Source organism: Gymnoscopelus braueri (genome assembly GCF_963280865.1).
Source record: "Gymnoscopelus braueri genome assembly, chromosome: 12".
NCBI lineage: Eukaryota > Metazoa > Chordata > Actinopteri > Myctophiformes > Myctophidae > Gymnoscopelus > Gymnoscopelus braueri.
The window spans coordinates 32,571,996-32,587,543 of record NC_137614.1 but is presented as its reverse complement, the minus strand read 5'-3'; the positions used below and the strand labels follow the sequence as shown (position 1 = coordinate 32,587,543).

The 15,548-nt window shown below is 40.2% G+C and overlaps 2 protein-coding genes across 2 annotated transcripts in view; one reads left to right on the top strand and one right to left on the bottom strand.

The window, feature by feature from the left end:
- Positions 1 to 1,305: 1,305 nt before the first annotated feature.
- Positions 1,306 to 6,083, bottom strand: LOC308096311 (DNA fragmentation factor subunit beta-like). Its single transcript, XM_080443705.1, has 7 exons — positions 5,927 to 6,083; positions 5,372 to 5,498; positions 4,516 to 4,701; positions 4,344 to 4,423; positions 4,080 to 4,253; positions 2,578 to 2,678; positions 1,306 to 2,395 (listed from the first exon to the last, which is right to left on the bottom strand). The coding sequence occupies exons 1-7, from the start codon at positions 6,053 to 6,055 to the stop codon at positions 2,146 to 2,148; spliced, it is 1,047 nt and encodes a 348-aa protein (XP_080299831.1). The 5' UTR covers positions 6,056 to 6,083; the 3' UTR covers positions 1,306 to 2,145.
- Positions 6,084 to 8,803: 2,720 nt separating this feature from the next.
- The window catches only part of nphp4 (nephronophthisis 4), a 244,105-nt gene continuing 237,360 nt past the window's right edge, over positions 8,804 to 15,548 (top strand). The window contains exons 1-2 of the mRNA XM_080443698.1: positions 8,804 to 8,970; positions 12,212 to 12,358. Coding sequence (XP_080299824.1) covers positions 8,812 to 8,970; positions 12,212 to 12,358 — 306 coding nt within the window. The 5' untranslated portion in view covers positions 8,804 to 8,811. The remainder of the gene's footprint in view (positions 8,971 to 12,211; positions 12,359 to 15,548) is intronic.

Sequence of the window (15,548 nt, the reverse complement as noted above, 5' to 3'; positions counted from 1 at the left end):
CTATCTTAGTTGTCAACAGATTTTGTAAAAGGTGGAAATGCAAGTCTCCCGTGGTGCTTTGTTGAGCGCCATGGGAGGCTTGCTTTGTCACCTTTTACAAACTCTGTACTAAAACTAAAGGGGTACGGGGCACGGTAGTGCTGTCGCGTCACAGCTAGAAGGTCCTGGGTTTGATCCCCGCAGGGGACGCTGTGGGCGCTGGGGGTGTGTTCTCTCCTCCGCGTCATCAGTGCCCATACCCTAGGTGGGGTTGGCGAAAGGGCCTTTCTGTGTGGAGTTTGCATGTTCTCCCCGTGTCTCCTAGGGTAGGTACCCTCACAAAAACATGCAGTAATCCTGGTCACTATACTGCCTCCCCCTGGCCAGCCGGGGCGCCTGATGGAGGGGAAGGGAACTGGTTGGAATAACGTGGCTCTCATGCATTGAAGGAGGCATGCGCTCGGCCCTGGCCTCCCTAGGTTGGCAGAGGGAAGGTAGTGCCCAGGATTACATAGACAATTGGCACTGGGTGTAAAAAATAGGGTTACAAAATCGTGGGATAAAAATTTAAGTAAAAAACTAAAACAAATAAAGGGGAATACAACAGAGATTGTGACACGATGACTTTCAATCCAGCTCTTTTTAAGAACACCACAGAGAGCAAAGTTCTACCAAACTAACGACAGAAAATGAACATACTGTAACAATACCCATGAGCTAAACAGTCACAGCCATCCATGACAAATGGCTACAGATAATATATTACAAAATGAAAACGGCAAAACGGCACAAACAACCTTCGAGAATCAGGGCCGTGGAATAAAATGCATATTATGAATTAAAATAAAATAAAATACAAGTTTTAAATTTAAATTAAGCACATAGGACTAGGCTGTTTTTTGATTTCCGCGTATAATAAGTGGCATGCCCAAAATAGGGAATAGGGACGCCAGGGTAATCTATGTAAACAGCACGGGCACTTCCCTTAATGTTTTGTTAGTGATGATTGATGGCCTGAAAATAAGTATCTTCAGGCCATCAATCATCAAATTTACAATTTGCTAAAATGTTGTGCAAATTGTAAATTTGTATATAGTTACGTATGTATCCACTGAGACTGAAGATATTTGCAAAAACAAAATAGTTTCTATCTGCAAAGGTAAATAGTGCGCTATTGTGTATATATTGTTGATTCTTATAACGCAAGCAATCAGATATTTGATTTTTTTTAATTGCCTGTTAGCAAATGCATTATTTATGCACAGTGCTTTTTGTAGTTTGCTATGCAACTGCCTGACTGAATGAAAAATATAATTCCAGTAATAATTGTAGTCCAAACAATGCATTTTATTATCACAGTGCCAATACACAGAGCACATTAATCTTTCTTGACTGCAAATATTTGCTTGTTTGTTTATTTGAAAAATTACTTTCTGACAAAAAAAGAAAGAATAATCCCATAACACTTTACATTTAAAGCTCCAGAGATGAAATGTTTTGGTGTCAGTAAGCTTTTGAAATATGTTTTTGTTGCTTTTTATTAAGCAAAAAGAAAACAAACACATTCAATAAACAAAAATGATGAAACACTCATTTCAAACAGTGGCCCCATATCCTGTTGGTGCTTCAATGCCTTTATCACTAGCACCCTAATGTACCGTAAATGATGAACAAAGCAAAGCAGGCCAACAAAATCTGCTGACCAGCCGTTGAAACAATTTCCCAGAGCTGGTGGGAAAAGCAACTGCTATCACAGCCACAAAAATGGCAAAGAGAATGTAGAACAGCATTTTGCTTCTTGTAAGGTACCGTAAGTCTGAAAAGTAGATTTGATTTAGTCCAAGTAGGCCTACGGGAAGCTGAGTTGAGGTTGAAAAAAATTATCGCTGTGTCAAAGAAAGCTGGAACAATTCTAATGGAGTCAAAAATGGATACATGATTGTAAGCTCTTACATCTGTTAACCAGTTAACAGCTTCACAGCATTGTAAATTCATGTCAATATGTACAATATGTAAACTCACAGTTCATTTGTATAAATTAATGATTTTCTTTAAAAAAGTATAAAATGTTATTTCTTGTGAAAAATTCCCAATGTCATTTCTATCTACTTCTGACCCTTAATTTGAATAAATTAAGGGAATTAAAATTCATTCAAGTATAAAATGCTATTTCCTGCGTAACCGCTTCCCGTTGTCATTTTTGATTGTCTTATCTGTATCTATGGCTCGTTTGTAGATCTTACTCTTCTCACAGTGTAGGTTGTGCTGTCCCTTCTTATGGCACACAATGTGAACAAGCTTCAGGTTTACTCTGGTGAACAGCAGACTGTAGAAATACTCCATGTTGATGTCACTGCACTTGTGGCCACAGAGAGCGTCCAGCAGATCAGGGATGATTGCCCGTTTCTTCTCAATCCTGGAAACACATGTATACATACATATATATATATATGTATCAATATTTGTAATGGGGGGGGGTGGGGTGGTGGGCGGGGGTTAGAGCAGATAATGTCCAACAATAATGGAGACTTGTCTCAAGTTCCTGAATAAAATGTTTTAATACATTAAGCACAACCAATGTAATAACCCAACACCTACATGTGATCCAGATTCCATGTGCTGAAGACCACCCTGCTCTCGTGGTTGCCATAGGGGTTGATTGAGTGGAATGACATGCATGCGTCCTGGTCGAACGGTCCCTGAGGTTTGTGAGAGGTACAGTCAGTACTTTGATCTTGACTTTTGATCACCACACCACAGACATCCATAAATGCTGCCAACCATGACACTTTGCCATTTGAAAAACCTAGGGCTGCATCAGTCAAACCACCTCCTGCTCTTTCTGTCCTGTGGCATTATTAAACCCATCCTCCTGTACTGCACCACCTGTTAATTCACCATGCTCGCCCTCAGCAGTAGAAAAGAGCTCCTGAAAATCACTAAATCTTCTAAAATAAAACACTGCACTCCTAACCTGCCAGCCCTCACTGCCACCACTTACAGAGCACTGACCACAACACATGACCCCTGCCACCCCTCAACCCATGCTTCACCCTCTGGCTGCAAATATAGATAACTATGTCAGCAATCATATTAACCACTTGAAGTCTAGCATCCCTATTCTGGGTCAAACATTTGTCGAACATAGCAGATATACAAGCTTACAACGCTTGTGAGCTTGTAGATCTGCTATTTTCGGCAAATACATTTAGGGTAGAGGGAAAACAGGAGGGGGTCTAGTATAGAGCCCCAGTGGGCTCCGTTCAACTAAGTATAAGTGGCTTAATAGCCTGGGCTCAGGTCTGACCTTGTGTTGTGATGTTCTAGTTTGTTTATACCCTGGTTTGAGTCTTACTTGTGACGAGTGTTTGATTGTGTACAGACCGTGAAGTGAAAGAAAATGTCCTCTATAGAGCACAATAAAGACTGAATCTGAATCTACTTTGATAATCTGAAGTGTATTCCAATATTAACGCCTCCTAGAGATGTTGGGAGGCCTAATGCATTAACACATTGATTGTCAAGATATTAAACATAGTTTTCTATCCCCGTGCCGGCGTATAATTACCTCAATCCGATGATATTTGAAACGCCGTGGAACCGACATTGTGGAAAAAAAACACACGGAAAAAGGTTTCCTGTGAGTAGACGGAAGGATCTGTGTATCCATGGGAACGACAAGTTTCCAACCGCGATCCGCCATTTTGGAGCTTTGGTCCGCTGAAAACGGGTGGTTTTCAATGGAAAAAAAAGAAACTGAGTTACAGCCGTTTTTCTGAAAATCCCATCATTGGGGCGGATGGAAGTGACGTTTTTTGGAATGATGTCACATCCACATTTTTCTTCTCTGAGAGACGATCGATCATTCCAAAGCTGTGTTAGGTCGCCCCTTGTGGAATTTTCCCCCAAAAATGTAAAAACGAGTTAACTCGATCTAGGCAATCAATGTGTTAAAGCGTGTGATAGTGAATTGGTGAACTTTCTAATCGAAAGGACAGTCTCTTACTTTGTTCCCCCTTCAATCTGCAAGTCACTCAAGAGATTTATTATCCATCAAACTTCTATATCTGCCTCTCGGTCAGACTATAATAATCTGTCACCTGGCATGTGAACCAGCCATCCTGAGTGCAGAAGCGGTTTGGTTTCTCTTCAGTCCTGTCGAAGTAGCAGCCGTTGTACTTGTCTTTTTTTAGCTTGTCCGTCAGAAACTCTGCCGCTGCCTGGAACTCTTCCCTGAGTTTATTTTTCTTTATGGTTTTCGCCACGTCAGCCATCTAAGTAGACATGCAAAACTGGTTAAATAACATTTGAATACAATTACTGATATATGTAGAGGACCGTTACACTAGAAACTTTGCTGTTACCTCTCTCAGGTAGCCTCGCATCCTGCTCTCGCAGTTGTACTTCATATAAGCAGACTTGGTCTTGAATCGAACATTGACACCTGAGACGAAACCTCAGTCAGGGGTAAAGTCACACACAGATGGATAAAGGGATGTTCCCTGTATTTTAAAGCATCCCCACGGGATGGCCTACCTTTGAACCAGCCTTCATCATCCTCTCTTTTTTCCAGATCAGAGTTGTCCTGCAGGTGACGGAGAAATTCACCCAGGAGTTTACGCCTTTTCGGAGACGACTCATCATTGAGAAGTTTCCTGGCTTCCTGGATGAGACGGTCAGCGTGTCTGTCTGTGCTCAGCAAATGGCTTAGATCACAGACCGCTGAAAACACAAGCACAATGTAAAGTCACGTTGCAGAAAGGTAGCATGTGTAGTTAAATGGTAATTAACAAATGATGTTTCATACGTTGACACACTGACTTTATATGAACAGAGGGTTGAAGACTTATTAATTAACAAATAATGCAATAATAGACAAAAGTCTGATGAATTTGGCTGAAAACATAACTTGTGTGAGGTAATGACATTTACTGATAATGTAATAGGCCTACCTCATTACATTATTGGGAATGTATAGATACCCCCCCCCCCTAAATAATGTTGTAATAGTTTTGACTGATTATATTGTGTATTTTCAGTCCAGTTCTATATTTTTGAATTTAAGAATATCATTATAATAGCTTATAATAACATATCAAACTCTGGACTGAAAATGAGCACAGCAAAAAATTACAAACTAAGAATGTACTAATTCCCCAAAATGTAAAAGGCATTACATTTGCAATATCAGACAGTCAGGACATTTCAGTAGATTATTGGGAATGTTAACAGGCTTGTATTATACTTTAAGTGTAATAAAAGCAAGCTGTACAAGTGCATTACATTTTCTGTGTTAATAATTGTAATAACATGTAATACCTACAAACAATGTAGTTATTACAGGAAACAGCTGCTACAACAATCCATCATGTGTAATAGTGAAGTTACTTACATCCACCCCATGTCTCGGCATCAGAGAGAAGCACAAGTTCTACATGATCTGGAAGAACATGGAAATATTCCTCTGTCACCTCAGTGCCGTCTTCATACAAGCAGACACGATATGATCCACGGGGTGCCTGGAAACGCATAACAGAACCAGTGGTTCAAAGTAACTAAGTACATTTACTCAAGTACTGTACTTAAGTACAATTTTGAGGTATTTTTTACTTTACTGGAGTATTTCAAATTTTCAATACTTTTACTTCTACTCCATTACATCTCAGATGCAAATATTATACTTTTACTCTACTACAATTATTTGAAAACTTTAGTTACTAGTTACTTTGTAGATTTAGATAATTATTACAAAACATACAGTAACCACTTCAGCTCTGTATACATTTCGGCCATTTGACTTCCACCACAAAACAGAACAGCAATGCTTAATTTAGGAGATCAAAAATAGCAGATGTACAAGCTCACAACGCGTCTCATCATCGCGATGCGTTGTCGTGAGCTTAGAGATCACTATTTTCGTGCTAAAGAAAACTCGAGCTTAACTTACTTGCAATAGCTTGCAGGATTTTTTAAGCAACTCCTTCAGGTTTTTTGCTGCAATGCCATATTTTCTGGTTTCGTGGAGATTCCGGATTTTAACGGGTTTACAGCTCTCTCTTCCCAAACAACCAAACATTGTAAACAATTGTTACCTTACTACTGGACTGGTTCTACTTCCGCGGTACATATCGAAACTGTAGTCAGTGTTGCCAGGTTTTGCGAGAGAAACACGCAACCAGGTCTATGAAAACAAGCCCCAAAGAAGCAATTTAGGTCACATGAGCACTTTAGACCTTTGCAAGCTCACAACGCGTCGTGATGCCATGCGTTGTGAGTTTGTAGATCTGCTATTTTCAAACTTTCTTGAAATAAAAGGTGAAGATTTTTTATCTTGAACAACACAAATCTGGTATGCGGGGCTCCCTGGCACAAAACATTTTCAAATGGGGCTTGGGGACAAATACATATTAATTTGGGGGTCCTTGACATGGAAATATCTGAGAACCACTGGTTTAAACAACATTTAGGTAGGAAGCCCAAATAAGTAACTACACTTTTAAACAAGGCCCCAAAAACTGCAACCCGCAACAGCCAACTTTTACAAGCAACTTTACAGAAAAACAAGCCCAAAGTCGCCTATAATAAGCGGACATGGCAACGCTAAACTGTCATCTCTTGCTCTGTTTTGTAAACAACCCTCCCCCACCAAAGGATACATACTACCATCTACAGGACAGGATTGGGATTTTCTTTTAAAGGTTTATTGTCTTCATTCAAATCAGTTCAAATTAACTTTGTTGGCAGGGGAAACATACATTTACATTGCCAAAGCAAGCCTGTGAAAGTGTGAAATATAAACTTAAAGTCAAAACTAAGAAATGTATGTGCAATTAAAGGGGGGAAAAGAAATGTATAAACAGAGCTGTGTCACATAATTGCAATAAACAAGCTTACAAAACCACAGAAATGTGCACTTGCTGTTAGAAATTGTTTTATGTACAATGTAATAGCTTGGTAAAAAGCTTTTGAAACGAATAGGAGCACGTTTTCAAGACTTTGCAGTCCCTTTTTGAGACAAATGTATTAAAAAGGATACAGGAAGAGCGGGCACTAGGGAAATCTTATATTACACTGCAGCAGTTTTGCAAATGTATTTACAATTAATTGTACTTTCTCCACAGAAAAAGCTACACAAATTCATTCAAGGAATTTTCATTTAACATATGAACATAGACATTAATGATATACCACTACTGTTTTTTTCTTTCTTCTTTAAAAAAAATAATCAATGTGTATGTGCTGCAATGGTGGAAAGTAACTAGGTACATTTACTCAAGTACTGTACTCAAGTACAATTTGAGGTATATTTACTTTACTGGAATATTTCCAATTTCCACTACATCTCAGAGGAAAATATTGTACTTTTACTCTACTACAATTATTACTAGTTACTTTGCAGATATAAATTATAACATTATAAAACATGCATCCCACTTTATCCCTATTTTATAACTAGGCTATTTGAAAATATCCTATCTACAAGCTCACAACGCGCGTTGTGAGCTTGTAGATCTGCTATTTTCAAACATTTTAGTACTTTTACTTTTGATACTTTAAGTATATTTTGATTTGTACTTTTACTCAAGGAACATTTTGAACACAGGCCTTTTACTTGTAACAGAGTATTTTTTATATTGTGTAATTGTGGTATTGCTACTTTTACTTAAGTAAAATATCTGAGTAGGCTACCGCCACCACTGTTGTGTTGGGCTGTTGCTGGAAGACTCAACTGTCAAATATGCCCATAATGCACACATTTACAACCAAAGGAAAGGGTCGCGAGATGGCGACACTTATTTCTTTTTTCCGTATAACAGGCCCCGATGAAGAACTGCATAGCAACTAGCCATGGTTCACATGACGCTTGTATACAAGCGTCATGGTGCCCTGTCCCCCTGGTCTAAAGTTTTGTTCGATTTTTTCAGATTGCCATCGCTCACATAAACATAAACGTTCAGATTTCAAATATAAAGTGCTTACCACCGAGCCACGGATGTTACAAGGCGATGTGGACCACGATGAGTACCCGTATCTCCCGTATTGTTCAATAAAAAGCATTTTAATCCCATCGCCGTCCATTTTCTCCAAATTGTCTCCTATACTTTCAACCATGCGACACTAATGGTTGGGAGGTGTATTGCACTCTGATACATTACAAAACAAAAAAAAACAAAAAAAGAAAATGGCCGGCGATGGGATTAAAATGCTTTTTATTGAACAATACGGGAGATACGGGTACTCATCGCGGTCCGCATCGCCTTGTAACATCCGTGGCTCGGTGGTAAGCACTTTATATTTGAAATCTGAACGTTTATGTTTATGTGAGAGATGGCAATGTGAAAAAATCGAACACAACTTTAGACCAGGGGGACTCGGCACCATGACTGTCATGGTATGACAGTCATGTTTCAGGGCTACATAGCAACCACATAGCAACGTGGACTTTACCATAGAAACTGATACATTGCGTTGGGACATACCAACTGAGAGGGTCGACGGTTGATATTGAGCAGCATTTTAATGTGTTTAATTTAATTCAAATTAACATAATTCAAATGAATTCAACAATAATTGTCGTTCTACGTTTATCTTATATTTACTTTCTTGCTCGACAAATATTCCAAATAAAAGCATGGCTCTATTTTGCTAAACCCCCCTATTTGTGATATTAGGGCGTCTAGCTTCAATATGGCGGCTCCTGGTTTGAAAAACAGTTTTTAATACCCCACCGACCACCGTGTGTTTGAACAACGTTCGGTAGCCGCAATGCGACGCTCACTTTCATTAAACCGGGAAGAAGAAGAAGAAGAGGCAGAACCGGAGGAGGAGGACATGTCTGACTGGGTCCGGCTGTTCGATAGAACCAGGACGGTACCGTCTCACTGCCAGACCGTCCACCTGGTCCATGACAGTCACCTTATAAACCGCTCTGAGGGCTTCCAGCTCTGTCTGAGCCGTGTGGCTGGAGCTCACTTACAACAACACACTAATGTGAGTTCAGTTCACACACACTCACTGACACTCCCCGGATACTTCGTCGTAATAAGCATAAATTATGAATTATTCGTGTGTTGCTGTTTAGACTCAGTTCGGTAGAAGGCTCTGGGTAGCTTGATACACGACCAGTGTTGCATGTCCGCTTATTATTACAGGGTCCCCACGGTCATGAAATTCCTGGAAATATTTTGAAATTGAAAAAAAGAAAATCCAGTACTGGAAAAGTTTGGGAATTGATCAAAGGTCCTGGAATTTATCAAGGGTCCTGGAAAAATATTTGGCTATGCATTGTTTTTGGCTATTGATTTTGTTAATACAAAACATTTTCATAAACATGTATAACATTACACGAAATATGTAACATAAGTTAGTTTTCGCCGAACGGGCTGTGTGATGGCATATATTATTTAAATAAAATAAGTCATACGGATGCCATAATGAGTCTTCCAGTGAGCTATGCCCTAATTTTGCACGAAATTTTTAATGAAATTGTACTATTCTATGCTTTATTTTTGCTACACAGCCTATCTTTGGGCATTCTACATAGGAGTAAGAGACACATTATTGCGCTGAATGATTGTTATATAGGCCTGGAAATTGGGCTAAATATTCTGGAAATGTTTTGGAAAAGTTTTGGAAATTCATTGCTAAAAATGTGTGGGGACCCTGTTATTACTTATTGGGCTTATTTTATTTAGGCTTCTTCTTTAGTGCTTTATTTTCTTATGTTTTGTGCCCAGGGGAGCATTTGTTAGAATGTTTCAAAAATATTCCAAATATTCCACATTTTATTTCAAGAGTTTTGAAAATAGCAGATTACCTATTTTCAAATAGCCAATGTATGTTTAAAGGGTGAACGGCTCGCTTCTTTTGGGCTTGTTTTCATAGACCTGGTTGCTTATTTCTCTCACAAAATATGGCAACACTACTTGATACATGAGAGAGATGGAGGGATTAAGGGAGGGATGAATTTGAGATGGAGAAATTGGTCAAACAGGTGGTTGTTGTTGCTAGGTTATAAGCATATGTGTAGACTGTATAGAAGAGCAGTGATTCTCAACCCTTTTCATTTCAAGGAGCCCCAGTTTGATATGTATTGGGGGGCCCTGGACCTCCATTTGATGAAAAAAACAGGGCTGGTAGGGCTTTCAAAACCTGGTAGTGAGATTTGGTGGCATGGCATGTGCTCCAATTCTTTGCCATTTTTTAGTTACCACCACCACCACCACCATCACACACCAAATACATTTTTATTTTTTATTAATTTTTATACTTGAGTTAAGAAAGAATATTTTAGCCTCTAATCCTTACAAGCTTTAAATTGGTTGGAGCTGCAATGAGTTTTTGGCAGGTGGAAAAATGAATTGTATGGGTTATATTGGCCCTTTAAAGATTTCAACATGAAATTGCACTGAGTGGGCTATAATTTATAATTATAACCCTCAAGAATGAAATAATTCATGGGTTTAATGGGTACATTGAGTGGGTTATAATCTTTTAATTGCATAGATATTTTAAAGTTTAAACTTTCTTTAACTCCCCAAAATTTCAAGTAATTTGCAAGTCATTTTAAGAAGAAAAAATAATTCTGTCACCATTTAGAAGCTGTAGTAACTTTTGGTATTAAAGCTGCATTTATGGGTTGTAGGTCAACTTCCACTTTAAAAATGACTAGTTATAATCTCTGGCAGAGCAGGTAAACTAATGCAGAGCAAAATAGATTTTATATACACAACTGTATGTTTATCATGAGAATATTAGACAAACCAACACATCGAAACATCAGAAACAATACTATAGTTGGTGAGGGCTAAGCAAAGGATCTTCGCGACACTCTGCTCTGGCTGGTTCATATTCCCAACTTCACCCCAGGTGAGTCAGTTAGAACACAAATGAAGGGGGCATGGTGGCGCCTGGTGCAGTCGGTAGCGCTGTCGCCTCACAGCTAGAAGGTCCTGGGTTCAATTCCCGCCGGGGACGCTGGGGGCGTGTCCTCTCCTCCGTGCAATTAACGCCCATACCCTAGGTGGGGTTGGTGAAAGGGCCTTTCTGTGTGGAGTTCGCATGTTCTCCCCGGGTCCCCTAGGTACCTACCATCAAAAAAACATGCAGTAATCCTGGTCTCTATACTGCCTCCCCCTGGTCAGCCGGGGTGCCTGATGGAGGGGAAAGGAACTGGTCGGAATAACGTGTTCCTTCCACACGCTACGTCCTACCGGGGAAACCCCCCTGTCGGGTGATAAGAATGCTTGTTAGCTCTCATGCATTGAAGGAGGCATGAGCTCGGCTCTGGGCTCTCCCTAGGCTGGCAGAGGGAGTGTAGCGCCCAGGATTACTTAGACAATTGGCACTGGGTGAAACAAATGGGGTTACAAAATCGTGGGATATATATATATATATTTCTTTTAAAGAAAACAAATGGACCCCACAACTTCTCTCCTATAAAATGTTTACTGTCTGACAAGTGACTGTGAGCACAGTACAGTTCAGTCAACATTGTGTGTGGTGCATTCTCATGGACACACACAAATACACCAAACATGAACTGGAGCACAACTTCTGAACTGCACACCGCACACTCTGACAGATAAAACACCAACAGTGAATGTCTCATTTATTGATTGTCTGCAGGTGTGTGCGCGTGCCTGCTCCCCAGTTGCGCACGCACTACAACTCTGAGTGCTGGTTAAACCTCCATGATGGTCGGCTTTTTGTACAAGCCTCTCATAAGCCTCTCATAGACTGCGTGTGGAAATGGGGAGGTGGAGTTGCATACCACCTGAGCAGCGTATTTGTCAATGTGAGACTGTTATACAAAACGAACAGCACATACTGGTGTGTCCCTCGGCCCTCACACAAGACATCAGAGTGAAATATGGATATGAATTTACTGATCTGAGCTCACTCTTTGTGGGCACTTTGCGTATGCTACATGCCTGCCTGCCTGTCAATTTTGGAGCAGCAGAAAGCTCCTGGTGTATGAGTCAAGGGATTTTGTGTTGTATATTGTATATTTTAATGTATTGTACCTTTAAAAAAAAAGTGTTTTATTCATGGGTTTTTGATTATTGTTTGGACCCAATGTTTTATACAATTGTGTCAATAAGGTAACTAACTAACTACAATAGTATTGCCGGCAATCACATATATAACAGCTAGAAGAACAAGAACATTAAGAACAGTGTTTTCTTTGTTTGCATTTTAATTCGCCTGTTTTTCCTTTTTAAACACACAGGAGAATTCAGAAGAGCAAGAGCAACAAGATGTCACCTACCAGTTGCGAGTGACACTGTTTGACTGGACTCACCAGCACTTCTTTGGGAGGACATGGAAGAGCTCCCCCCAGAGGATGAAGAGTGGTCACAAGATACAGTTCAATGAGGTACAATTATGAATGTCCTTCCATCGATATAACCTGAAAACCACACAGTACAACACAGTGATACTGTATGTCATATTGTATCTGCTCTGACATGCATATTACCAATTAAGGCTCAAATCTGTAAGTTTTATGTACTACCCGGGATTTGAATTGTTTAAATAAAACATTTGTTCCAGATTGCAGTTTTAACACGTAGCTAGATAGATAGACCTTTATTGATTCTGCAAGCGAAATTCAGTTGTCATGGCAGCAGTACTGCATCATCTATCTATGTAGAACGAGTTTACACACAATGCCACAAAATGTTTTGAACTAGTTCCCATGGTTTGATGTTGAAGTATTGAACAATCCTGAGAAGCTATTGTTCTAAAGGTGCACACATTTGATACTTGTCCGCTACTCCAATTACATCTAAAATCGGGGTCATCAGTTCAAGTCCAGCATGGCCCACAATATGGAGTGTGGACTGGGAGCAGGAGAGGTGTGGTTCAACTCCTGGGCACTGCCGAGGTGCCCTTGAGAAAGAGACCAAACCCCTAAAACTTCTCCTGGGTGCTAGTATGTGCAGCCCATCATTCCACCATCTCACTGCATTTGCATGTCTCTGTCTTGTATGCACATGTCTGGGTTTCAGGCCTATGTGTGTAAAAGAACAGAGTCAAAACTGAATTTTCCTACAGGAAATGATAAAGGTTCAATTACATTTATTATTATTAAATAAATAAATAAAAGCAATCTGTTGTAGAGGCTGGCAAAGTGAAGAAATATGAAACCCAGCCACCCCTTACACCTGGGTACTGTCCAGTATTATGGTCTTTTGCTGTTTACGTGTGAGAAAAAAACGGTGCAGTGAATTTTCCTGGACAAGGACACTGTGACCGTAGTTGTTGAGAGTGGTGAAGTTGCTTGTTGTTTTACTTTTTTGCCCAGGTTTTCTCAGCCAGTCCTTGGGTTCAAACGGGTGTCTCCACTGTCAGAACTCTCCATCTGTAGCTATACTCCAGGCTCTCACAGTTGCTGTATTATGTATTTTGTTCTTTTGACTTTTTGTAGGTTTGAACTATGTTAGTTGTCAACAGAGTTTGTAAAAGGTGGAAATGCAAGTCTCCCGTGGTGCTTTGTTGAGCCCCATGGGAGGCTTGCTTTGTCACTTTTTTGTCACCAGATAACAATATATTACAAAATGAAAACGGCAAAACGCCACAAACAACCTTCGAGAATCAGGGCCGTGGAATAAAATGCATATTATGAATTTTAAAAAACAAAAATAAAAGAAAATAAATGTTGCCTATGTAAATTTTTAATTAAGCACATAGGACTAGGCTGTTTTTTGATTTCCGCGTATAATAAGTGGCATGCCCAAATTAGGGACGCCAGGGTAATCTATGTAAACAGCATATTCATTGGTGGCAACAGTGGCTCAGGAGGTAGAGGGGCCGCTTTGGAACTGGAAGGATTATTCCTTTTAACAGGACGTTCATGAAAGTCCTTGCGGGCTTGTTTCCAATGAGGGCCTGTGAGCAATTAGGGGTTAAGAGTCTTGCTCAGGGACAAATTTCATTTCATCGACACATATGCTGGCGTGGCCTGGAATCGTACCTGGGGCAACCAGGGCCTCTGGCTCCCTAGGCAGGCTCACTAACCACTCAGCTATGGCCGCCCTTGAAGGTTCCCAGTTCGATCCCCGGCTCCTCCTGGTGTCGAAGTGTCTTTGAGCAAGACACTGAACCGCAACTGCTCCCTGGGTGCTGTTCAATAGCTGTGCTACCCAACATAACTAAAAAGGGACACTATTTATGTATTTATTTATTTGTCACTAATTAGTAATAGGGTAACAATGAGTTTGAGTTAGAAGATATGCAGCAGTATGGATTTCAGTATTGCTGAACTCTGACTACCGGTATATTTTAAATATTTATCATGTGGCAACACAGTGGCCAATTTCCTTTATAAATATTGATTATGCTATATAGTGGCATTGTACAGAGCTTTTTGATGTGAATATGAATAAGCTTATAATAGACTAGCTTGTCCTTGCATTTTAGTGTGTAATTGTAATAACCTCAACCTGCCAATGTTTCATGCTGTGGTACATTGTGGCTATGCGGACAACAATGATGGCACCAAAAAGCTGGCAGTCTTACACAGTAGAGGCTTTGCCACGTTCATAGCTGGCTATTTCACATTAACACCTGAGACCCAAGCTAACAAGCCTGCTGTTCATGTGCAATTATTTAGCCTGTAATTGTAACATATGTGTCCATTATTCTGACTCATGCTAATGAAACTTTTTTTTGCCACTTTAATGTCATGCCGACTCGGAGCTTGAGTACAACTTACAAGAGGTCAAGAGTCCTGCCCTCCTGATAACTAGATAACTAATCTTGTTAGTAGCAGATTTTCTGCTACTAGCTCTGATAAATTCAGTCAATTCACCCAAAGGACCAACTGGCATAATTGCTCTCATCAATCACCTTAAACATCATCGCTGCCACCACAGCTATCTTGCAAGGAGCAGCGGTTCATGCACACATTCTGCTTCAAAACCGCATTGCACAGAAGTACATTTAGAAAGGCACCCAAGCACATCCCAATTAAGTAGCTCACTTTGTTCAGTTTTATTTTAGGCCCCCTCCAATGACTTTTGGTTGAAAATCACATTAGCATTAATTGCAGTGGCTCTCTTCATCTCACCCTCAATGTAAGACATGTGCCGCACGTGCACACACACACACACACACACACACACACACACACACACACACACACACACACACACACACACACACACACACACACACACACACACACACACACACACACACACACACACACACACACACACACACACACACACACGCACATTTGTTTAGAATCCACTGACATCTCCATTTCACTTAGAAGACACTCCTGGTTAGAGCAGTATTTAGTAGAGAAATGAATCTGTTTACATTTGTCAACAGGTTTATCATAATCCTAATTACCTAGAGATGCAGCCATAATGTCAAGTGCTTTTCTGTTGATTGTGTTAAGCTCGGTTTATACTTTGTCACATGACAGTGTCGCACACCGAAAAGAACCAGTCTACAAGCTCAACGTGTCTCGATGCGAGGCGTTGTGAGCTTGTAGATCGGCTAATTTTCAGACCAGCACACCTGGACTGGTTTTGATAGTGTTCCTTGAGTTGTTG